Here is a 24891-nt window from a genome sequence, read left to right on the forward strand (position 1 = left end):
TTTGCTGTAGTGGGCATATTTTGGCTCTAGGTAGCTCCTCTGGTTTCTCCCTAACATAGCGATCCCATCTTCTTAGACAATTCTGCATGCAGGGGAAGTTCTGCTTGGATCACCCTCTCCATGCTGGATGCAGTCTTCCACAACGGCCAAGTCCTCGGGTTCGAAGGATCCCTCCGCTGACCAGGGTCTATCACACTGGTCTCTTCCCTCAGTCCAGCGGGCTAGCAGGTGACAAAGATGACAATATCTTGCCTTCCTCTCGAGCCACTGTCTATCTTGGGGTTAGCTTGTCTGTCCTGGGTGTTCAGGAGGAGCAGCAGACATCTTAGTCGCTGCTCTCCTCGTGCTCCCGCAAAGGTGCCAACTTGATTTACTGCATTTAAGCTGAGTTTGCACTAGGCTACCTTGGTGTCTTTTTTCCTGATCACCCCCTCTCCTACATTGACAATCTGGTGGGGCTCATATTCCACCCAAAAGTCTCTCCTCTAGCCCTGCCTGGGACTCTTCCCCAAAAGGTGCTCTGTACCTCCCCCTGCATTCCTTCAGGGGAAGGCACAACTCTCTACTTTCTCATTGTACTTGTAGGGTGCGAGCTTTCTCTCTCTGCCTAGTTTGCGCCTTTCCTCTAAATCTCACTTAGGTTGCCTTCTTTGTTCTGAGCTGTTCTTTTTTGTTGGGACTTGCCCCCAAACCCGCTTTCTGTTGTTTCTTCGGCTACCTGAGCAAAGCCTGTGGCTCCCCCCTCATCTTCAGATCCCGGAGGGCTGGGACCCCTTTCCTCAAACCCTCTAGTTGTGTCACTGTCCTGAACTGCTATAAATCTCCCTGTCACTCAAGAGTGTTCACCGGAACCGGTGAGAGTGAATGTTTTCCATGCCTCTGAGGTACAATGGGATGGACGCGATGGACGAGGGGTCGAACTCCGGGGAGCTCTAGCGCTGGACTAGTGTGGTGTTGGGATTGCCTGGGTCTGCTGGCCTGTTAGATTGTCATGCCTGGACCTAACAGTTTGTTGTTTGGTAGGGGACCCTCCATCTCCCTCATCTGGCAGATTGGTATAGCCTAATGCGAGATAGCAGGCAGCGGGGAGAGAACCTCCATTCTTGCATGTACCGGGGAAGGTGCAGACGCCTGGCTTGCTGACTGTGTGTTAGGTTTATTGGTCTGGGCCTCCTCGGAGATGGCCCATAGTTCTAAAAGTGCCTCTCTCCTGTTCTCTTGCGCTGTTTATTTGTCTGTATGTGTGTTCCCATGGGTTTGGTTATGTTAGTGTCAAAGATTCCCTCCTTTGCCCAGGGAAACGTGTGTGCCTTAGTGTGTGCCATTTGTGTCAAAACATGTTTGTTAGTCTGTGTGGGGAACTTGGTTTGTATGTTTTTTAGTGGCGGCCCCATGATAAGTTGAGCAGTTTTGTACCGGACAGATTCACTTCTACCTTTTCTGGTTTACAGAATCTTAAGTTCTACTCTGGTCGTGGAGAAATATATACATGGGGATTGTTAGTTCTAACTACTTTACTGTGAGCACAGTGTTATTTACAGATTCATCAAAATGAACATTTCACAAACGCAAGTAGCAATGCATATGAAGGGTCACTACCTAGAAGAAAGTGCAATTGTTAATTCAAACGTCATGAAATTTGGCATCAAATAGCAAACTTTACTTTGGTATTACATAGAGATTGTGAGAAATAGCAGCACCTACATATAGCACAATGAGTCATTGACAAAATACAGTACTCAAGTCAAAATACAGTTGCATTAATTTACCAACACCACAACATCTAAGATACATCAATTTTCAACTAGAATAAACAAAAACTGACAGAGAAAAAACTGATGAATGTCAAAAGTACCTTAGCCTGCTCCTAGTGCATGCTATCTTGTGACCAGGGGAAGCTCTGCGCGGTACACAAGATTAAGTGAGCCTGATAGTCTGTCAATATCGGCTCCAGGACAAAGATAATAACAATTTATGCAGATAACTTGGCAACCACAGGCCCCTCTTTGCCAAATACAAGCTGCTCCTAATCTCCCAGATCCAATTGTTTTTCCCTTCCATCCAAATCACACCCAATATCGTACTTAGGTTCTGTTTAATGTCCAACGATCCAAGTGGTGAGGCCTTAACCCTCTATCACACCCAGGGGACAAGCATACCATATGTGTCATGCTCAGCGATCTAAGCAAACAACACCTCTCACTTATTGAGGTGCCAGCCCTTTATCGCACCCAGGGACCATGCATATCACTTGTGTCACGTCCAGTGGTCCAAGCAAATGACACCTCTCAAGGTTGAGGTGCTGGCCTCATATCACACCAAGGGCCCATGCGTACCATCTGTGTCATGCCCAGCAGTCCAAGCGGTAAACCCTGTATCATAGCCAGGGGATAAGCTTACCATCTGTGTCACGCCCAGTGGTCCAGGCGATAAACACCTCTTACTTATTGAGGTGCTGGCCCTGTATCACACCCAGATTTCAGGTGTACCATCTGTCACACCCAGCGGTCAAAGTGACAAACAACATCCCCCTTTCCTAGCATGCTGATTATCGAAAAAAGGTGACTTCTGCTGAAACACCTCCAAGGCCTCCTGGCGACTACTTAGTTCGGACACATAAAATAGGTAACATGACAGACTTCTGTCGGTGGCAGGGTGATCAGGTTACATTTTTAAGTTTCTTCCTAGTAAGCCCTATGCCAAATGTTAGGACGAAGGCTCTGATGTAGTCTCTTACCCTTTTGACGATGGCTTCAGGATGGACCTCCTCCCAGCAGATTCACAAAAACTTCCAATCAATTGCGGCATCTGATCACCTTTCTTGATGTGCAAATGTGAATCCATCCGGGTGGGGTCCCTTTCCTTAGCTGCAGTCTGGTCCGAGGTACCAATTTTCTCCTGGCTGGTTTGCCAAAATGTTGCTCGAATGTGAATTTACCTTGAAAAAACAAAAGACCAGAGGCATTTGGCAAAACAAGATGAGTTTGTTTAATTAAACATTACGGCCGGGAAAACGGAGCCCGAGGACTGTCTCAAAGTACAGTTGCTCTGTATGGTGTTTTATACATTTCTCTGGGTACATAATACAATTCCAGCATTCTGTTTTAGGTGAAGAATGTGAGCAGTTGTCTGGGATCATAAATAAGGTCCCTGATTGCAAATGCAGCTATGCCTCAACCTCGCATGGACACAGTGAGGTAATGTGTCCAGAAGTTTGGCATAAGGGGCACGTGATTGCAGCGTGTAACTGTGCGTGTTGTGTTCTGTTTGGCTGAGTGTTCTTAACTTCATGTGGCATCTGTCTTTATGGTGTTTTGGGAATGTGCACATCCCTCCGTCCATGTGTGTTTATTGGGGCCAGTCTCCTGGGACCATTGTGGTTTGCTGCCTCTATATGTGGGATTGATCTGAGTTTCCTGTTCGCACGTTTGTATGCTGACTATGTGCTGCTCCACCTGTGACCTGTTAATCAGTAACTTCAGGCCTAGGTCTCAGAGCTTGCTTGACCATGAATTTCTGAGTCAGTGTTGATGGAAAGTTCATGACAGGTAAATTCTATAATAGTGATGCGATTTCGTTTTTATATGTGAACATATCTGTTAGACCTGACAGCCTTAGGGTGGTCACCCCCAACTTTCTGCCTGCCTCTCTCCACTTTTTGACATTGTTTTTGCTGGCTTTAGGACTCTGCACACTTTACCACTGCTAATCAGTGCTAAAGTGCATATTCTCTAGCCCTTAAAATATGATGAAATTGGTTCATACCCAATTGGCATATTTAATTTACTTGTAAGTTCCTAGAAAAGTGCACTACATGTGCCCAGAGACTGTAAATTAAATGCTACTAGTGGGCCTGCAGCACTGATCATGCCACTACAGAAGTAGCCCCTTAACCATGTCTCAGGCCTGACATGGCAAGGCCTGTGTATGCAGTTTCACTGCCGCTTCGACTTGGCATTTAAAAGTACTTGCCAAGCCTTAAACTCCCCTTTTTCTACATATAAGTCACCCCTAAGGTAGGCCCTAGGTAACCCAGAGGGCAGGGTCCCATGTAGGTAAAAGACAGGACATATATCTGTGTGTTTTATATGCCCTGGTGGGGAAAACTCCTAAATTTGTTTTCCACTGCTGTGAGGCCTGCTCCTTTCGTAGGCTAACAGTAGAGCTACCCTCATATACTGTTGGAGTGGTAGATTCTGATTGGAAAGGGGTAAACAGGTCAGATTTAGTATGGCCAGAATGGTAATACAAAATCCTGCTTATTAGTGAAGTTGGATTTTATATTACTATTTTAGAAATGCTACTTTTAGAAAGTTTGCATTTTTTCTGCACTTAAATCCTTCTGTGTCTTACAGACTGTCTCCATTCCACATCTGGGCTGGGCTTGTTGACAGCTCCCTTGTGCATTTCACCCAGAAATCCACAAGCACAGGATGCTCAGGAACATCTGCACACATCAGTATACTGAATGGGTCTTCCTGGGCTGGAAGGGTGGAGGGTCGGGCACTTACATTTCAAAGGACAGTGGCCTGCCCTCACATACTGGACTGCCAAACCCTTACTGGGACCCTGGCAGGCAAGGTTGTATTGAAAGCTGACCCTATGCACTTCAAAACCACTCTTTGAAGTCTCCCCCACTTCAAAGGCACTTTTGGGTATATAAACTGGGTCCCTGACCCTACCAACTTAGACACTTCCTGGGAAAGGCATTCTGCACCAGAATTTGCAACCTGCCAAGAGAAGCTGCCTGGCTGCCCAAAGGACTCACCTGGACTGCTTTGCTGTAAAGGACTGCTGCCTTGCTGTTGCCCTGCTGCCTTGCTGGCCTCTGGCTTTGCTGAGAAGTGCTCTCCAGGAGCCTGGATTGATCTTGCCTCCTGTTTCCTGAAGTCTCAGGGCCAAAAAGACCTCATCTCTGTAAGGAAACTCCTTGTGCAATGAAAATCGACACACAGCGTGCCGGAATCAATGCACAGCCTGTCTAGCGGTCAGAAAATCACTGCACCACCGAACCAGAATGATGCAGCCTGGCTCCCCAAGAGGAGATTGCTGCAGAGCCAACATTGCGACCGGAACGTCTATGCACAGCTGGAATGACGCAGCCTGACTTCATGCGAGAGGAATAAACACAGTGACAGCCATGCAGCCGAAACTCCGCCGTGTCACGCACCGGATCTAGGCAACAACTGTGACTTCATCCCGCACACCCAAGATTTCCACGCATCATCCCTGGGTGTCAAAAGACCCCGCATCACAAAGAGGATTCAAGCCTGAGTGCCGGAATTTGACATAAAGTCCTTCTTGCGTGGAAAAGAATCGACGCATCATCTGTGTGCGACCGGAAATCCGACGCACACCTACCTTTTTCCGCTATCTCCTCGTCCCCGTTTTTCACATGTGTAATTTTGACGCAAACCAGGTACTTTGTGTTTGCAAGAGACAATTGTGCTTTTAAGAACTAAAGACTCATCTTATCATTCCAAAAGAGATATTTTAACTTGTGATTATCAAATCTTAATAGTTTTGACCTTAATTTAACCAGATAAATATCTTATATTTTTCTAAACATGTGCGGTGTCTTTTTATAGTGTTCTCACTGTGTTATTGCATGATTTATTGCACTAATATTTTACACATTGCCTTCGAAGTTAACATGACTGCTCAGTGCCAAGCTACCAGAGGGTGGGCACAGAATAATTTGGATTCTGTGTGTCCTCTTCCAACTAGAAACCCAATTTCTGACAATATTGACATTGACTTTTCAATGGGTAAAAAGAAATCCTGGTGAGACCCATGCAAGTCGCCCCACCCTGGATTCCATTAGGTCTCCAAGTTTGTTAGGTTTCCCCAGGTGCTAGCTGATCTGAGGTCCAAAATCCACAGCTACCCACTTCATAAAAAGAGAAAAAATGTGAGTGGAAAAATATGGTCTCCTTGTTGTGTTTTGGGCCATTTCCTGGTGCAGACTTGTAGGCCTACCCACACAAGTAAGACACCAGTTTTATCCGGAGCCTTAGGGGAATGCTGAGTGGAGGGAAGTGTGTGGCTCCACAGAGATTCTAGACATTTTTATGACAGCAATGTGAGATTCCTTCAGGTGTCTAGTTTTCAAAAATGTGCAAGTGTGTTAGGTTTCCCTAGTTGCCCGCTGAGCTAGGGCCCAAAATCCACAGCTACCCTCTTTTCAAAAAAAGGGTATGTTTTAAGTGGAAAATGTGATGTATCCTTGTGTGATTTGGACCGTTTCCTGTAGCGGGCACTAGGCCTAATCAGACAAGTGGGGTCCTAGTTTTATCAGGAAATTAAGGGGAATGCTGGGTGGAGAGAACTTTGTGGCTCCCTGCAGATTCCGGAACTTTTAATCACAGAAATCTGAGTAAATGTGTTTTTAGTCAAAGTTTCAGGTTTGCAATGGATTGTGGGGAAAAAGCCAGTAGGCAGCCAGGCAAGTCACCCCATCTTGGATTCCCCCATTTGTCTAGTTTTTAAGAATGTGCACATTTGGTAGGTTTTCCTAGGTGCAGGCTGAACTAGGGCCCACAATTCACAGCTTCCTACTTTTTGAAAAAAGAGTCAGTTTTTAATGGAAAAATGTGATCTATCCATGTAGCGTTCTAGGGTGTTTCCTGTCACAGGCAACCCACACAAGAGAGGTGCCATTGTTTTTAGAAGGCATGTAGGAGCAAAGAATAGTAAAATCTGTATTTCCTATTGTATTTCGATGCATTTGTGCCTTCCAAATGTAAGCCAGTGTATTAGAAAGAAATTTTAAAAATACCCTCTAAATCATATGTTAGTAAGGGTACCAATAAATTCAGAAATGTACAAATAGCCACTGCTCCTGAACTCCATATCTTGTTCCCATTTCAGAAATGCATAGGTTTCCTTGATACCCATTTCTCCCTCTTCGTATTTCACCACATGAATTGGTGTCTCATCAGGACACAATGAAAAACAATTGTATGGCGCAACTCAGTTGTTGTCTCTGACTACCTTGTATTCTTGGAGAACCTACATATATCTCCGCAACCAGGGCTACTGGATATAGTGGTATATTGCTTTTATAAATCGACCATTGTGACAAAAACTTACAGAGGAAAACGTTGTCACAAATAATCATTGTTCCTACTCATTTTCAATATTTTTTATTTCAACAGTTAGTTTCTTTGGGAAAACCTTGACGGATCTACACATATGATCCCTATCTGTATTCAGAATTTTGTGTACTTTTCAGAAGTGTATAGCTTTTCTGTATCACCCATGGGTTTCACACCGGTTTCCACCCCAAACTGGAAGTACGCTGAGAGCACATAGTAGGAAAATTGAGCTATCTCTTTGAAAAATGCCAAAGACTGTGGTAAAAAAATATATTTTTTATTCAGCTCTGCATGTTTCTGAAAGCTGGGAAGATGGTGACCTTGGCACAGCAAACCATTCGTTGATGCCATTTCTGGGTGACAAAAACTTAAATTTTTATCTGAAACACATTTTTTCCTATTTTTCCCCCCAAAAATAAAAATGTAACTTTATTTTGTCTACTTTCTCAGATCCCTCAAGGGAAAACCACAAACCTGGATACTTTTAGAATCCCTAGGAAGTTGGAAAAAAGGACCCACATTTGGCATGGATCCCATATGTGGGGAAAAAAAGTATGGAGCTCTAAGCCTAAATTACCCTCAGATAGCCAAAAATAGAGCTAAGCACTTGGGGGGGAGGGAGGTAGAAGTCCCAGGGACTAAACCCCTTGTTACCCTTCCCTAAGTCCCACTCTGCTTCTTCCTAATCCCCTCCTATTTATTATTAAGTATTCCCCATTTTCCGGGCACTCCCTCAGGTTCCTCCCAGATATACTAATAAAATGTGAACCTGTGTATACGGAGATCTCTGGAACCGAAGCGGAGGCCTATCTTTTGATAGAAGACGTGGAAGCTGTGATCTGCACACATAGGTTTGTGAACAGCATTTTGTAGTACACGGGTAGGTCTGGTGTATTACTACTAAATTTACTTCAAAGGCAGTTTATGAATAGGCTCTTTAGTGCTTCAGTCTCTGTGGCACCATGGCCACATATAGCATGTTTATTCCTTTTCATTCCTTTCACATCTTTATGCGTTCCAAGATCAAGGATGCTGTTATCTCCATGCTGCATGTCTATTTCTAGGTTGTCCTTGCTTATTAACCATCTCACATCCTAACTCTTAGACCTGACAGCCTTAGGGTAGTCACCCCTAACTTTTTGCCTGCCTCCCTCCACTTTTTGGACACTGTTTTTGCTGGTTTATAGACTCTGCGCACTTTACCCCTGCTAACCAGGGCTAAAGTGCATATGCTCTCTCCCCTAAAACATGGTAACCTGGAATCATACCTGATTGGACTATTTTATTTACTTATAAGTCCCTGATAATGTGCACTACCTGTGCCTAGGGCCTGTAGATTAAATGCTACTAGTGGACCTGCAGCACTGGTTGTGCCACCCACTCAAGCAGCTACCTTAACCTTGTCTCAGGCTTGCCATTGCAAGGCCTGTGTGTGCAGTTTCACTGCCACTTCGACTTGGCATTTAAAAGTACTTGCAAAGCCAAGAACTCCCCTTTTTCTACATATAAGTCACCTCTAATGTGTGCCCTAGGGAACCCCTAGAGCAGGGTGCTGTGTAGGTAAAAGGCGGGACATGTACCTGTGTAGTTATATGTCCTGGTAGTGTAAAACTCCTAAATTTGTTTTTACACTGCTGTGAAGCCTGCTCCCTTCATAGGCTAACCTTGGGGCTGCCCTCATACACTGTTGAAGTGACAGCTACTGATCTGAAAGGAGCAGGAAGGTCATATTTAGTATGGCCAGAATGGTAATACAAAATCCTGCTGACTGGTCAAGTCGGATTTAATATTACTATTCTAGAAATGCCACTTTTAGAAAGTGAGCATTTCTTTGCCTTACAATCCACGTCTGGCTGGGCTTGGTTGACAGCTCCTTGTGCATTCACTCAGACACACCCCAAACATAGGGTACTCAGCCTCACTTGCATACATCTGCATTTTGAATGGGTCTTCCTGGGCTGGGAGGGTGGAGGGCCTGCTCTCACACAAAGGACTGCCACACCCCCTACTGGGACCCTGGCAGACAGGATTGAACTGAAAGGGGACCTGGTGCACTTCTTAGCCACTCTTTGAAGTCTCCCCCACTTCAAAGGCACATTTGGGTATAAAACAGGGCCTCTGCCCTACCTCATCAGACACTTGCTGGAGAAGAAACCTGAACCAGAAACTACATCCTGCCAAGAAGAACTGCCTGGCTGCTCAAAGGACTCACCTGTCTGCTTTCTACAAAGGACTGCTGCCTTGCTGTTGCCCTGCTGCCTTGCTGAACTCTTGTCTGGCTGTGAAAGTGCTCTCCAAGGGCTTGGATAGAGCTTGCCTCCTGTTCCCTGAAGTCTCAGGACCAAAAAGACTTCTCTCTTTTACTTGGACGCTCCGTGCGCCGAAACTTTCGCCGCACAGCTTGTTCTGTGGCGAGAAAAACGCCGCACATCGACGCTGATCGACGCGACGCTCTTGGGACGATCGAAAATCAGACGCACGGCCTCGCAAGGACAACGCCGCCCGACCTCTAGAGGAGAAATCGACGCGACGCCTGCCGTGAGATCGTAATTTCGACGCACCGCCCCGCAGACCGACGCGCAGCCGGAGAACAAGCAGGAAACTCCACGCACAGACCCGGGACATCTGGTAATCCCCGCGATCCACAGAAAGAGACTGTCCGAGCACCGGAAAACGACGCCGACTTCCCCGCGTGGAAAATAACGACGCAAGTCCGTGTGTGCTGGGGAGAAATCGACGCACACACCCTTTTTCCACGCACCTCTTCTCTTGTGGCCCTCTGAGGAGATTTTTCCACTCCCAACCAGGTACTTGTGCTTGAAAGAGACTTTGTTTATATTCTAAAGACTTAAGACACTTTATATCACTTCCCTGTGATATTTCTACAATTTTCCATTGCAACTTTATTCTTTTTTTGACCTACAATTATCCTGATAAATATTATATATTTTTCTAAACACTGTGTGGTGTATTTTTGTGGTGCTATATGGTGGTATTGTATGATTTATTGCACAAATACTTTACACATTGCCTTCTAAGTTAAGCCTGACTGCTCGTGCCAAGCTACCAGAGGGTGGGCACAGGATAATCTTGGATAGTGTGTGACTTACCCTGACTAGAGTGAGGGCTTTTGCTTGGACAGAGGGTAACCTGACTGCCAACCAAAAACCCCATTTCTAACATTGGTGATCAGCAGTGAGGATAGGACTTGTATTTGTGCAGTGACATACAGTAGCTAAGTATTTCACTACCTACCCACAGTTGAAGGTCAACTTGGTTTTTATCTCTTTTTGAAAACCTGATTTTTTTCCTGACAATTTTCAAAAACTAAATCCTCACTCAACATGTCTCTGACTGGGTCTCAGACAGGGGACTTTGACCTAGTCCAGTTAGATGCATATACGGTCAAACAACTAAGAGGATTCTGCAGGGCATTGAGGGTACCCACCCAAGGGGCCTCCAGAAAGGAGGACTTTCAAGTGGCGCTGAGGGCCTGGGCAGAAGCCCATTTAGAGGATGATGAGGAAGAGGAGCCAGAACATGGCCCCTCAGAGGAATTTTCACTATCTGTGGATGGTGTTACCACTGCAATTGTGCCCCCTTCCAGACCAGGGAGCAGTGTCTCCATGCAAAGCCTGACCGCAGAGGAAAGGAGAGAGGAAAGGGAGTTCCAATTGCAAATGGCAAAACTGAAAATTGAGGCTCAACAGGAGGAGAAGAGGGCAGAGAGAGAAGCCAAACAAGCTGAGGCTGAAAGAGCAGCCAAACAGATTGAAGCTGAAAGGGCAGCCAAACAAGCAGAAGCTGAAAGAGCAGCCAAACAAGTGGAAGCTGAAAGAGCTTTGGCTGAAAAGAAACTATTGTTGGCTCATGAACTGAGTCTCAAGGAGCTGGAGATCAAGGCGAGACAGTCTGAATCCAGCAATAATGGTGGCAGCATACAGACAGGACCTGCTGGAGAAAAGAAGGTTTGTATACCCAAAAATGTGGTGCCCAGTTTTGAGGTGGGAGATGACATAGATAAATGGTTAGCTGGTTATGAAGTTGCACTAAGGGCTCATGAGGTTTCTGAAGGGCAATGGTGGGTAGCTATGTGGGGTTATGTGCCGCCATTGGGGAGGGACACACTTCTCACATTGGATCCACCGGATCAAAACACATACCCACTTCAGAAAGCCATTTTACTTGCCAAGTTTGGGCTGACCCCTGAGGGATACCGTCAGAGGTTCAGGGACAGCACCAAACAAACCACACATACATGGGTAGATTTCTTTGATTTCTCCAGTAAGGCACTGAATGGATGGGTGCGGGGCAACAAAGTAGCAGATTATAAAGGTTTATATGACTTGATTCTATGAGAGCATATGCTTAATGGTACTTATACAGATTTGCGCCAGCACCTAGTGGATAGTAAGCTGACTGATCCCAGGAAGCTTGCTGAGGAGGCGGGCCTCTGGGTTAGCACCAGAGTGTCCAAGAAGGTACCTGGGGGGGACTCTCACAAAGGTGGTCAGGGTTCCCAACAGAAGAAAGAGGGGGGAGATAAACTTGCAGATAAGGAACTCTCTAAAGGCCCCCAAAAGAATTCCCAGGGAGGGGGTGGCAACCCTTCCTTTTCCAAATTTGGGAAAAAGCCAGGGACATATGACAAGTCAGGGAAATCTAGCCCCAAATGCATGGAGTGTTACCAATATGGTCACTACAAAGGCGATCCACAGTGCCCCAAGAGGGCACCGTCCACTACCGGACAGGCACCTGGGTTGACTAGTGTAGCGCTCGGGGGGGAGATGGACCGAAATAGCTTTGGGGAGCAGGTAGAGATTTCCCTAGTGTCCCTGGGAGAAGGAGAAATGGTGCCCAAGGCCCACATGCCCCGAAATACTTCCAAGTACCGGCAGTGGGTCACCATTGATGGGCAGAAGGTGGAGGCTCCGCGTGACACAGGAGCCAGTATGACTACTATCAAGAGTCAGCTGGTGTCAACAGAGCAGATAGTACCTAATACATTCCACCAGGTCAGGGTCGCTGACAATCGCGAGAGTCACCTACCGGTGGCTCTGGTTCCCTTTGAGTGGGGGGGGGTCTCTGGTACTCTGAAAGTAGCTGTGAGTCCTGCCATGCCTGTAGATTGTCTGTTAGGCAATGATCTTGAGCACACTGCTTGGAAAGAAGTGGAGCTCAGGTCTCACCTGGAGATGTTAGGGTTACCTGAGTGGGTCTGCATGACCACACGGTCCATGGCTGACCGAGAGGGAAGTCAAGGGCATCTGGAGCCTGGAACAATGGCCCAGAGAGCTGCCAGGAGGAGGGACCAGGGGTGCGGGAAACCGGCCCCAGAAGTTCCCACAGTGGCTGACGGGGCTCCTGAGGAGGAGGCTCCCGAGCCAACTGGGAAAGACATTGCCGCCCTAGGTGACTTACCTGAGCTTGCTGGCTGGCAAGTTGAGGGTGGACCCACCAGGGAGGAATTCTGCAAGGCGCAGAAAGAATGTCCCACTCTGGAAGGTTTGAGGAAGCAAGCCTCAAACCAGGCAGCAGGCGACGCCTCTGGCGATCACCACCTATATTGGGAGAATGATCTCCTCTACAGTGAGCCTAAGGTTCCGGGCTTTGGGGCAGCACATATGCTGGTGGTCCCCCAATGTTACCGAACCTTCCTACTGGGTCTGGCTCACGACATTCCCCTGGCAGGACATTTGGGGCAGGGCAAGACCTTTAACAGGCTTGTCACCCACTTTTATTGGCCCAAAATGAGGACACACTCAGATAAGTTCTGCAGATCCTGTCCTACCTGCCAGGCCAGTGGTAAAGCAGGAAAAAGGGTTAAAACCCCCCTGATTCCACTTCCTGTCGTTGGCACCCCCTTTGAAAGGGTGGGCATCGACATTGTTGGTCCCTTGGACCCCAAAACTGCCTTAGGCAACAGGTTCATCCTGGTTTTGGTGGACCATGCCACCCGTTACCCAGAGGCAATCCCTCTGAGGACCGTAACTGCACAGGTGGTGGCCAGAACCCTGATGGGGATATTTACCCGTGTGGGATTCCCCAAGGAAATAGTGTCTGACAGAGGCACTAACTTCATGTCTGCATACATGAAGTCTCTGTGGGATGCGTGTGGTGTAACTTACAAGTTCACCACACCCTATCACCCCCAGTCTAATGGTCTTGTGGAGCGATTCAACAAGACCCTGAAAGGCATGATTGGTGGCCTCCCTGAGGACATGAGGCGTAAGTGGGACGTCCTCTTACCATGCCTTCTCTTTGCTTACAGAGAGGTCCCCCAGAGAGGGATAGGGTTCAGTCCCTTTGAACTTCTCTACGGGTACCCTGTCAGGGGACCCTTAAGCATTGTCCAGGAGGGATTGGAGAAAGCTCCAAAGACACCCCCTCAGGATGTGGTCAGCTATATGTTGGCCCTCCGCAACCAGATGACCCGCTTCTGGAAAGAAGCCCAAGATAACCTTGAGGCCAGTCAAGAGGTGATGAAACAATGGTATGACCAGAAGGCCACCCTGGTAGAGTTTCAACCTGGAGACAAAGTGTGGGTAATGGAGCCAGTAGAGCCCAGAGCTCTCCAGGACCGCTGGTCTGGCCCATTTGAAGTAAAGGAGCGGAAAGGGGAGGCCACTTACCTAGTGGACCTCCAAACCCCTAGGAATCCCCTAAGGGTGCTCCATGTGAACCGACTAAAAGCTCATTTGGAGAGGTCGGAGATCAACATGCTTCTGGTCACAGATGAAGGAACGGAAGAGGAGAGTGAACCTCTCCCGACCTCCTCTCTGCCCAAGAAGGTGATGGGTCAGTAAGCGGGGGTCATTCTGTCTGACTCCCTGACTCTAAATCAGAAAGGAGACTGCTATGAGCTGTTGGAGCAGTTCTCCCCCCTGTTCTCCCTTACTCCTGGACTGACCCACCTCTGTGTTCATGATATTGACACTGGTGACAGTCTCCCTGTGAAAAACAAAATTTACAGGTTGTCGGATAAGGTGAAGGCCAGCATCAAGGAGGAGGTCTCCAAGATGTTGACTCTAGGGGTTATTGAAAAATCCAGTAGTCCCTGGGCCAGCCCAGTGGTGTTGGTCCCTAAGGCTACTGCCCCAGGTGCGAAGCCAGAACTCCGTTTCTGTGTGGACTACCGGGGTCTCAACTCAGTCACACGGACTGATGCTCACCCCATCCCCCGAGCTGATGAGCTCGTGGACAGACTAGGCGCTGCCAAGTTCCTGAGTACGTTTGATCTTACTTCAGGGTACTGGCAGATCGCCCTGACTGAGGGGGCCAAGGAAAGATCCGCATTCTCAACCCCTGATGGCCATTACCAGTTCCGGGTGATGCCGTTTGGGTTGAAAAATGCCCCCGCTACCTTCCAACGGTTGGTTAACGGGGTCCTAGCTGGCAAGGATGCCTTCTGTGCAGCCTACCTGGATGACATAGCTGTCTACAGTTCCAGCTGGGAGGAACACCTGCTTCACCTCAAGGAGGTGCTTCAGGCCCTGCAACAGGCACGTCTGACCATCAAGGCCAGTAAGTGCCAGATTGGGCAGGGTTCCGTGGTGTACTTGGGTCTCCTAGTGGGTGGTGGCAAGGTGCAGCCACTCCAGGCCAAGATTGAAACTATCAAGGCCTGGCAACCCCCACGAACACAGACTGAGGTGAGAGCCTTTCTAGGCCTCACAGGATACTACCGCAGGTTTGTCAAGGGCTATGGTACCATTGTAACACCCTTGACAGAACTCACTTCCAAGAAACAACCTAGGTTGGTGAATTGGACAGAGGCTTGTCAGAAAGCCTTTGACGCCCTGAAGGAAGCCATGTGCACGGCCCCCGTACTCATGGCCCCTGACTACTCCCAGGAATTTATCGTGCAGACAGACGCTTCAGAGCATGGCATAGGGGCAGTCCTAGCACAGCTGAATGAGGAGGGCAGAGATCAACCGGTATTCTTTATTAGCAGAAGGCTATTACCACGGGAACAGAGGTGGAGTGCTATTGAGAGAGAAGCTTTTGCTGTGGTCTGGGCACTGAAGAAGCTACCTGTTTGGGACTCACTTCCGGGTTCAGACAGACCACAGGCCCCTCAGATGGCTCATGCAGATGAGGGGTGAGAATCCAAAACTCTTGAGGTGGTCCATTTCCCTACAGGGGATGGACTTTACGGTGGAACATCGCCCAGGGGTTGACCACGCCAATGCTGATGGCCTCTCCAGGTACTTCCGCCTTAGCGATGAGAGTTCCCAGGAGGTCGGGTAGCTCTCCCCACTTTCAGCTGGGGGGGACACATGTTAAACCTGACAGCCTTAGGGTAGACACCCCTAACTTTTTGCCTGCCTCCCTCCACTTTTTGGACACTGTTTTTGCTGGTTTATAGACTCTGCGCACTTTACCCCTGCTAACCAGGGCTAAAGTGCATATGCTCTCTCCCCTAAAACATGGTAACCTGGAATCATACCTGATTGGACTATTTTATTTACTTATAAGTCCCTGATAATGTGCACTACCTGTGCCTAGGGCCTGTAGATTAAATGCTACTAGTGGACCTGCAGCACTGGTTGTGCCACCCACTCAAGTAGCTACCTTAACCTTGTCTCAGGCTTGCCATTGCAAGGCCTGTGTGTGCAGTTTCACTGCCACTTCGACTTGGCATTTAAAAGTACTTGCCAAGCCAAGAACTCCCCTTTTTCTACATATAAGTCACCTCTAATGTGTGCCCTAGGGAACCCCTAGAGCAGGGTGCTGTGTAGGTAAAAGGCAGGACATGTACCTGTGTAGTTATATGTCCTGGTAGTGTAAAACTCCTAAATTAGTTTTTACACTGCTGTGAAGCCTGCTCCCTTCATAGGCTAACCTTGGGGCTGCCCTCATACACTGTTGAAGTGACAGCTACTGATCTGAAAGGAGCAGGAAGGTCATATTTAGTATGGCCAGAATGGTAATACAAAATCCTGCTGACTGGTGAAGTCGGATTTAATATTACTATTCTAGAAATGCCACTTTTAGAAAGTGAGCATTTCTTTGCACTTAAATCCTTCTGTGCCTTACAATCCACGTCTGGCTGGGCTTGGTTGACAGCTCCTTGTGCATTCACTCAGACACACCCCAAACATAGGGTACTCAGCCTCACTTGCATACATCTGCATTTTGAATGGGTCTTCCTGGGCTGGGAGGGTGGAGGGCCTGCTCTCACACAAAGGACTGCCACACCCCCTACTGGGACCCTGGCAGACAGGATTGAACTGAAAGGGGACCTGGTGCACTTCTTAGCCACTCTTTGAAGTCTCCCCCACTTCAAAGGCACATTTGGGTATAAAACAGGGCCTCTGCCCTACCTCATCAGACACTTGCTGGAGAAGAAACCTGAACCAGAAACTACATCCTGCCAAGAAGAACTGCCTGGCTGCTCAAAAGACTCACCTGTCTGCTTTCTACAAAGGACTGCTGCCTTGCTGTTGCCCTGCTGCCTTGCTGAACTCTTGTCTGGCTGTGAAAGTGCTCTCCAAGGGCTTGGATAGAGCTTGCCTCCTGTTCCCTGAAGTCTCAGGACCAAAAAGACTTCTCTCTTTTACTTGGACGCTCCGTGCGCCGAAACTTTCGCCGCACAGCTTGTTCCGTGGCGAGAAAAACGCCGCACACCGACGCTGATCGACGCGACGCTCTTGGGACGATCGAAAATCCGACGCACGGCCTCGCAAGGACAACGCCGCCCGACCTCTAGAGGAGAAATCGACGTGACGCCTGCCGTGAGATCGTAATTTCGACGCGCAGCCCCGCAGATCGACATCCAGAGGAGAAATCGACGCGACGCCTGCTGTGAGATCGTAATTTCGACGCACCGCCCCGCAGACCGACGCGTAGCCGGAGAACAAGCAGGAAACTCCACGCACAGACCCGGGACATCTGGTAATCCCCGCGATCCACAGAAAGAGACTGTCCGAGCACCGGAAAACGACGCCGACTTCCCCGCGTGGAAAATAACGACGCAAGTCCGTGTGTGCTGGGGAGAAATCGACGTACACACCCTTTTTCCACGCACCTCTTCTCTTGTGGCCCTCTGAGGAGATTTTTCCACTCCCAACCAGGTACTTGTGCTTGAAAGAGACTTTGTTTATATTCTAAAGACTTAAGACACTTTATATCACTTCCCTGTGATATTTCTACAATTTTCCATTGCAACTTTATTCTTTTTTTGACCTACAATTATCCTGATAAATATTATATATTTTTCTAAACACTGTGTGGTGTATTTTTGTGGTGCTATATGGTGGTATTGTATGATTTATTGCACAAATACTTTACACATTGCCTTCTAAGTTAAGCCTGACTGCTCGTGCCAAGCTACCAGAGGGTGGGCACAGGATAATCTTGGATAGTGTGTGACTTACCCTGACTAGAGTGAGGGCTTTTGCTTGGACAGAGGGTAACCTGACTGCCAACCAAAAACCCCATTTCTAACACTAACTAAATCCACTTTTGCAAGTGATCAAGGTAATTGTAATCCCTTTTTTTCTCTCTCTGTGCAGGTCATCCGTTTGATCCACATTTTGTTATAAACAATGCAGTGAGCAACGTGATCTGTTCCATCACTTTTGGAGATCGTTTTGAGTATGTCGATAACACGTTTCGGAGACTGCTGAATCTTTTTGAAGAGTCGTTGAAGGCAGAAACAGGATTCCTACCTCAGGTATTAAAGATGATGAAGTGTAGTGGTTTGTTTGAATAATTTCTATATGTAGAAAGAGAAGACTGAATGTTATTAGTGTTGATTCTTCTCTAGAATATTCGCCTCAGTATGCCTGCTCACCGTCTCCATGCCTATCTTCCTCTCATTGTCACCATTTTACTTCCACCGATTCCTCCTCCTACCCAAACACCATCTCTGCAATGTTTGCCAATCCTCTTTCTCACATGCCTTCTCTGTGACCCTTCTTACTCCTGCTCAGCTTTTAAACACTTCTTCCATGACAACTCACTTAAGTTTTTTGTTGACTATGAAAGCAGCATGGGTTAGTCCAGTGCCCAACCCTAATCCCCCTGTTATATTCTATTCATTGCTGTGGGTCTGGGGGAAAGGAAGGAGTGAAAACCAGAGAAAGAGCCCTCTTTACCTAATTGTTGTGCAGCTCCTTTCATGGCCTCTGACATCAGGGGCAACAAGGTAGCGCCTGGGGAATGAAAGTGCAAGCAAGGGGTATCAGATGTTAATCTTGTTGGCCTTATATGTGTACTACCTTTCTGAATGGTTGACGGAAATAAATATGCACTTGATTTGTGTTCGATAGTAACCTGGAGGACTGCATGTTCAGGTAGAGGTGTTGGTGAGAGTTTCATGTTCTGTACTTTCCCAACGTACTCCTGGAGAGAATTCAAGCTGCACTGAAAGAGATATGTGGGGGTGGGGTTTATGTTCTGTCCAGTGCCGTTTGCTGATGACTTGACTGAGGTTCACTGGAAGGTGATGGCTTGTTATACCAATATATTAGTGTACGTGCCAGAGTGTACTAATAAAGGTGTGGGGGTGATTTCATGTTAGCCCAACGTGCTTGAGGTCTGGATGGTCTTGGTGTATGGATGTTAGCCACTAAAATGCTAGGGGTAGCAACAGTGACATCCAATCTTCTGACCCCCCTGATGACATCACAGGATTTAATGGTCCATATTTTGCCTCGCAGCTGCCTCATATTGCCTGTGGAAAGTACTACAGCATAATGGGATGGTATGAAGCACAACTCCTAACCACAGCGTTGGTGGTATACCCCAAATTCTGAACTGCAGCACGTAGTGCTGTTACAAATCATAACCCACCTCTCACTATTCCGTCAGTACCCCTCAATGTAAGCTGGACACAGACTGAGGTGCACTAGAACAATGGATGACCATCTTGTTCTTTACTATCATGGGATGTTGCATGTTGCATGAAGTGCCCTGGTAGAAGGAGCCCATCAATGGAGTCTGAGGACCCATAGGTTGGCTATCTCTAAACAATGACTAAATGGATAAGGAATTAGCACAACTTGAAGAGTATGATGCACACTGCACCATATTAATGATGGTGCATCATTGGAGAAAGCTCTGAGTATTTTCCTTTTCCTACCAACTGATATAAAACCAGCACTTCATGCATATTAAACAGCTGATAGCAACACAGAGGTTCCAAACATACACACCAGAAAAAAAGCACGTCACCTTGATTTAACAAATTTTCACTGACATCTATTGAGAAAAAGCAAAATTAATTGAAGAGTGCATTTAAGTTTCCTTCACACTAAGGAAAACTGCCTCAGGACATTGACCAAACTTTCAAAATACTACTTCCTTATACAATCCCGAATAATATATTCAAACACCTTGGCAATATCATGTAGGTGGCGTGGTCCCCACATGGTATCTGACGCTAGAGGTATTCGAGTAAACAGGGTTCCTCTCAGATGTCCACTCGCTGTACAAGACAATATTGCTTCTAATTGGAGCATGGCATTGTCACATGATGGGGAATGAGATGCAGTGAAAGCAGTGGCAGGTGATTCTGTATTAGGAAGATTTGAGAGGGTAATGCTGAATTGGATTGCGATATACCAATCATTAGAAAATGAGACAGTACAACTGGAGATACAATTGCCAAAACAACCAGCCTAGTCGAGGACGTCTTTAATAGGAGGCGAATGTTATTACGGGCATATGGCAATTATGTATATTCATTTATTCTTACTATGGACAGGAGCTCCACAGGGAAGTAAGATACGCTGACATAACTGCATACTGTAGATACTTGGGTAAACATGTATACACTTAACATGGCGCTGATGAATTCCCCATTGACTTGAGAATGTAAACTCCCATAATGAAGTTTCCAGTGCAAAGTATAACAGCAATAAAAGCAATACAAGGTACTAGATAGTGAGGTTATCAGAAAATATTTGATCAAGTCTAACATGTCTTGTCTCTCCAAGGAGCAATGCACGCGGCTGGAAGAGCTGTTCACTTACACTGAAGATATGAAACCAGGGAAAAACCCCAGGTAGATATGGATCCTCCGCACAGTTCTGTTAGTGCTTACCAGAGAGAAAGAGAACACATTCATTGAAAGAAATGGGTAAACGTTTGGCGGGGGGCATTTTACCAGCCTCAAAGAAAGAATCTATGCTACTCCAAATTCCGAAGCCAGGAAGAAACTTCATTGATTTTGGATCTACAGGCACTTTTCTAGTATCAAAGGGGACAAAATATTTTTGAATAAAATTGTGATGACTTGGTTACTTAAGCTGATCCTTAAATTGATCCACCCTAATCACTTCGTATTTATTCCACATAGGATTGCAATGAACAACCTCTTACTCCTAATTCATATACATCAAGTTTTGATGGATACCATGGAGAAATATGCAGTGGCTGCCCTGTATATTGAGAAGGCCTTTGATAGTGTGGACGGGAAGTATTTATGTTGAGCCCCAACACACAATAATTTGGACACCTCCCTCCGTGGTTGAATAAAATTGTTATATGCTGCACCATAAGCTGCAGTTAAAACTTTTGAATGTTGGAATACTGTTGTTAGAAACACAGTTGGAGCCGAATATCATGCCCTAAATACCATTTACAAAAATATCAATCCATTTGGTGTAGACTTTGTATTATTAACTCCAAAGAACCAGGACAATTGTTGGAGAAAGCAAACAAACAAAAATATTGTTCTACTCGTTCTACAGGGAACCAAGGCTGATTTACATATGGGTTGTCTTCGTCTGTAGCACACTGAGCAAATAATGAATGATGTGGAATGCAAAGTAAATAAATTGCCACCTGCCTAGTATTTTACCAACCTTGTATTTTGATGCAGACAGGTACACATATCCAGAAAACAATTAAAATCTACTATTCCTTCCCACTTAAAAATGTAAACTAAAGCAACAGATAAATACAGGATGAAAATAAGTCAAAAGAATGCTAATGCTATATTGACTATTTCCAAATGGCTTTTCAAACAAATAGAGACGGAAATGCTGTATTACAAAAGAATACTGACGACTTTACCCAAATTGTTGTTCAGTACCAGCTAACCTGTCCCTTCCTGAACTCGAGAAGATGCACAAATGGTTAGTATTTGTCTCTGTGAAAGGCGGAAAGGCGGCCACCCCAATAATTACCACTGGCTGAATTCATTTCCAGAATTCCACCACCACTGGCTGAATTCTCTTCTAGAACTCCACATTTCAGCTTTTTGTTCGTCTCAGAGAAACTCCGGAAATGTAATGTACATACCCAAATGAGGGCCCTATAGAACCCTGGGCTATAGGAGAAAGCTTACCAAGTCTGAAACTGGTATGGGGATGCTTGTTTTCCCATAGAGGAAGACTTGTTATGGAAGCGTGTGAAGTACTATTCTTATCTGAGCAGGACCAAGACTGATTGGCATATGTTTGATTCCTGACAACAGTAGAACAGTGACCAAAACACAGTCTGAAATTCTGCCCAAACCATAACCAGTGGCTGAGGTTAAACCAAGCACTCCTCCCATTAAGGTTTGCTTTTCTAAGGCAAAAATCTCAACAGAACTGCTTGGGCTATAACTTTCATCTTTTTTATCTCCTAACGCATCTATCTATTTTAATAAGACCGGGGTGCAATGAAAGTGAGGAAGCAAGTGTAATACAGAAAACCTATAAGCTTAGTATATCATAGAAGTGGGAAAATGAAAGAATGAATAGTTCTACTGTTAAGTATACATCACCAGCTCAACACAGGTCACACGCTTGATACAATGCTGTATACTGCACCGCTTCTATCAATCATTTCTAGTAAGAGCACGTTGTAACCACAACTGACTTTACAACCCTTTCAGTTAAGCCAAATGGCTTACATATTTCCTGCGTGTAAATGCACCAACAAACTTGACCCTGTCCCAGTGGTAACTTAGTTCATGTCACATTGCACAACTCGCTCATTATGATCTTAAATTCTCTAATTAAGATTAAGAACATATTAAAGGACACATACATAATATTATGATATGTACTAGAGCACATCTTGTACAATAACATACAGCATAGCTGAATATGAAAAAAAAGGACCAATAGATATATTGATATAATGAACATACAATGATGTATTACGAATTACCTCAAGAAAACATGGAGATCTATTGTGAGAATTAAGATTGCTAACAATTACATACAACATAGACTCAGTCGAAAACCCCAAATGCAATCATATGTAACCCTCCTACATTCTAACATAGTCCCACCACCATGTCAGTGGTCTATACTCTTTAGAACATCATTGATCCTCCCTAATTGCTTCCAGTTCAGCAGGCGTCACCAATTTCTAGTTTTCATCTCCTTAAACTTAGAATGGTGTTACCAGACTGTTCCCATCTACAACAGCCTTCTCCTTTTTTAATTATAATCACAAATCAAATCAAATCATTAACATTTATAAAGCGCGCTACTCACCCGTGCGGGTCTCAAGGCGCTAGGGGGGAAAGGGGGGGTTATCGCTGCTCGAACAGCCAAGTCTTTAGGAGTCTCCGGAAAGCGGAGTGGTCCTGGGTGGTCCTGAGGCTGGTGGGGTTGATTTGATTTTGGTGATCTTATTCATTTTGTACACCAGCCATCTTAAACTGCCATCACATTTTAAGCACTCATACAACCCTCAGGTTCTAAATAACTGGACCACCCCTTCTTCACAATGTGGGAAATCTTCACACATGCTAAGTCACCACAGTTCCATATCAACGTGTTCACATCGTTTCTGTTGTCAGAGGACAGCCTGTATTTCTACTGATTATCGTCAGTCTGTCTGGAGAGTTTGCCTCTGTTCTGTTCCCTTTGCCCTTCCTTTCCCAGCCAAGGGGAAAACATTTTGAACCCTGCCATCCTCGTATCATTTCAGAAGATGACTTCCCAATCACAGCATTGTGGTGTAATTCTCTCTGCCTATAGCTTAATCTGCAATGTTTTCTTGACTGGCACGTTATACAACACAGCCATCTGCATACATTATTTCAATATAGTATAATTATTTCTACAAATCCATTGACTAGGGAATATAAAATGGCATATGTAGACGCCTCACACCAGTGCCTTCCATGAACTCACATATTTTTTCTGAAGTGAATTGCACACCTTTATCAGGTATCAAACCCTCTGGATTGCCCTTAATTGAGAGTTCTTCTTCCGGAAAGCCCACTACGATTCTGATATTGGCCATGGCCACTCACTTCACCCGCCACCATTTTGATTGTAAATCAAGCAAACAACATATATCTATCTGAGGAAGATAACTTTTCATATGGGTCAGCTATATCCAAACCTAACTTGGTTCAGCGTTTTTAGGAACCTCAGCTTAAGGATTTGTTTTGCTTTCATTACTATAGGCATACCAAAAAAAGACTGTGACATTATTCTCAATTTGCTTATCAGGAATCACCTTTGTGTGCAAAGTTAATGATTTTTCCTCTCAACCTGACTGGCGGGACAACATTCTCCTCTCTCACAACTCAGGGGGTTATTACGACCCCAGAGGTTGGCGATATTGTGGCGATAAGCCAACAGGCTAGCGGTACTTACCATCACATTATGACATTGGCTGAAGCCAACCCGCCAATGTACCACTCCGACTGCCTCAGCGGTAACAGCCGCCAGGCTGGAGATATCCAAACTGGGAGTGGGCCTTCAATCTTTTCTGGAGCCAAAAGGACTCCTGTCTCCCCTGTTAAAGCCTGAACTGCAGCTGCGCTCTCGGACGCTTACCTGTTTCCTATAGGCAGACAAACAAAAAATCATCCAGGCAATGGGAGACCCCTTTGTGTCCACTTCTCCTAGAAAAACGCCCACTTCAAGAATGTACTAAACTTCTCAAACAGTGCAATCCATATAGCACAGCCCATCGACAAAATCCTATCTACATAAATTGCATCAGCAAATCGCATTTCCAAGAAGGGGAAATCTGCCAGCTGTATTGGCAATAGGCGATAAACCAACATGGTACTAAATTTTTACTTCTTTTTTTCCAATAGGAAGGAAGTGCCCCAGAGACTCCAACTTCCTGTTCCTATCCAGCAGACTCCTACCAGTGCTTTATCCATCTCCTGGTCCTTTTCACTTGGTTTTCGAGGTGGAAGTGTCACTCTCTTTGCTGCTGGATATATACCTTTAAATTTAAGCATTTCGTTTTTGTAATATCACATCATTAAGTAAAAAAATAAGTGTGTTGTCTCTAGGGCATGCACCAATATTTCTTTTTACTTTTAGTTGATTTTTTAATGTAATTGTGGTGGGTGGCTTGGAATTGAGGTAGGGGACAAGTAATGTTTTATTTGCATTTCATTTTTTCTCTTTTGTAAAGGGGAAATATTGCATAGCTCAGTACCTTTTTTCCATGGTTGTTACATTTGCTGTATTAATGTATTTTTCTAGGTAGCCTAGTCTTCCAACAGGACATCCAGGCAGTAGACCCAGCACCAGTCATCAGTGCATGAAAGAAATGTTTCTGTGGTATACGTTTATAAAACAAACCATCATTTAGGGCAGGGAAGGCATTGGATTAAATTAACAATGTTCGCTATGTTTAGTATTTCATGTTTTTTTCTGCAAAAAGTGTATTAAATGTGAATTAATATTTGATGCCCTTGGAGGATGTGTGTTGTTTTAAATATTTGTATAGCTCAGTCGTGTTTTGCATTCCTGAATTAATGTTACTGTTTTCTTCAGTGTTACACCATGCCTCCTTTTTCTGGCCTGAGTGTGTTAGTGTTTGTCAACTCCCACCCGATGTCTTTGTTCTCCACGCCATGTAGCCAGGG

At 45.7% G+C, this 24891-nt stretch overlaps 1 protein-coding gene across 3 annotated transcripts in view; it reads left to right on the top strand.

Moving 5' to 3' along the window:
* Window positions 1–24891, top strand: part of LOC138292733 (cytochrome P450 2D15-like) — a 335835-nt gene that overhangs the window by 138200 nt on the left and 172744 nt on the right. For all 3 annotated transcript variants that reach the window (XM_069231469.1, XM_069231468.1, XM_069231470.1), the window contains exon 4: window positions 17615–17775. In XM_069231469.1, the coding sequence (XP_069087570.1) occupies window positions 17615–17775 (161 nt within the window). The remainder of the gene's footprint in view (window positions 1–17614; window positions 17776–24891) is intronic.

The sequence above is a fragment of the Pleurodeles waltl genome, chromosome 4_2, assembly GCF_031143425.1.
Source record: "Pleurodeles waltl isolate 20211129_DDA chromosome 4_2, aPleWal1.hap1.20221129, whole genome shotgun sequence".
NCBI lineage: Eukaryota > Metazoa > Chordata > Amphibia > Caudata > Salamandridae > Pleurodeles > Pleurodeles waltl.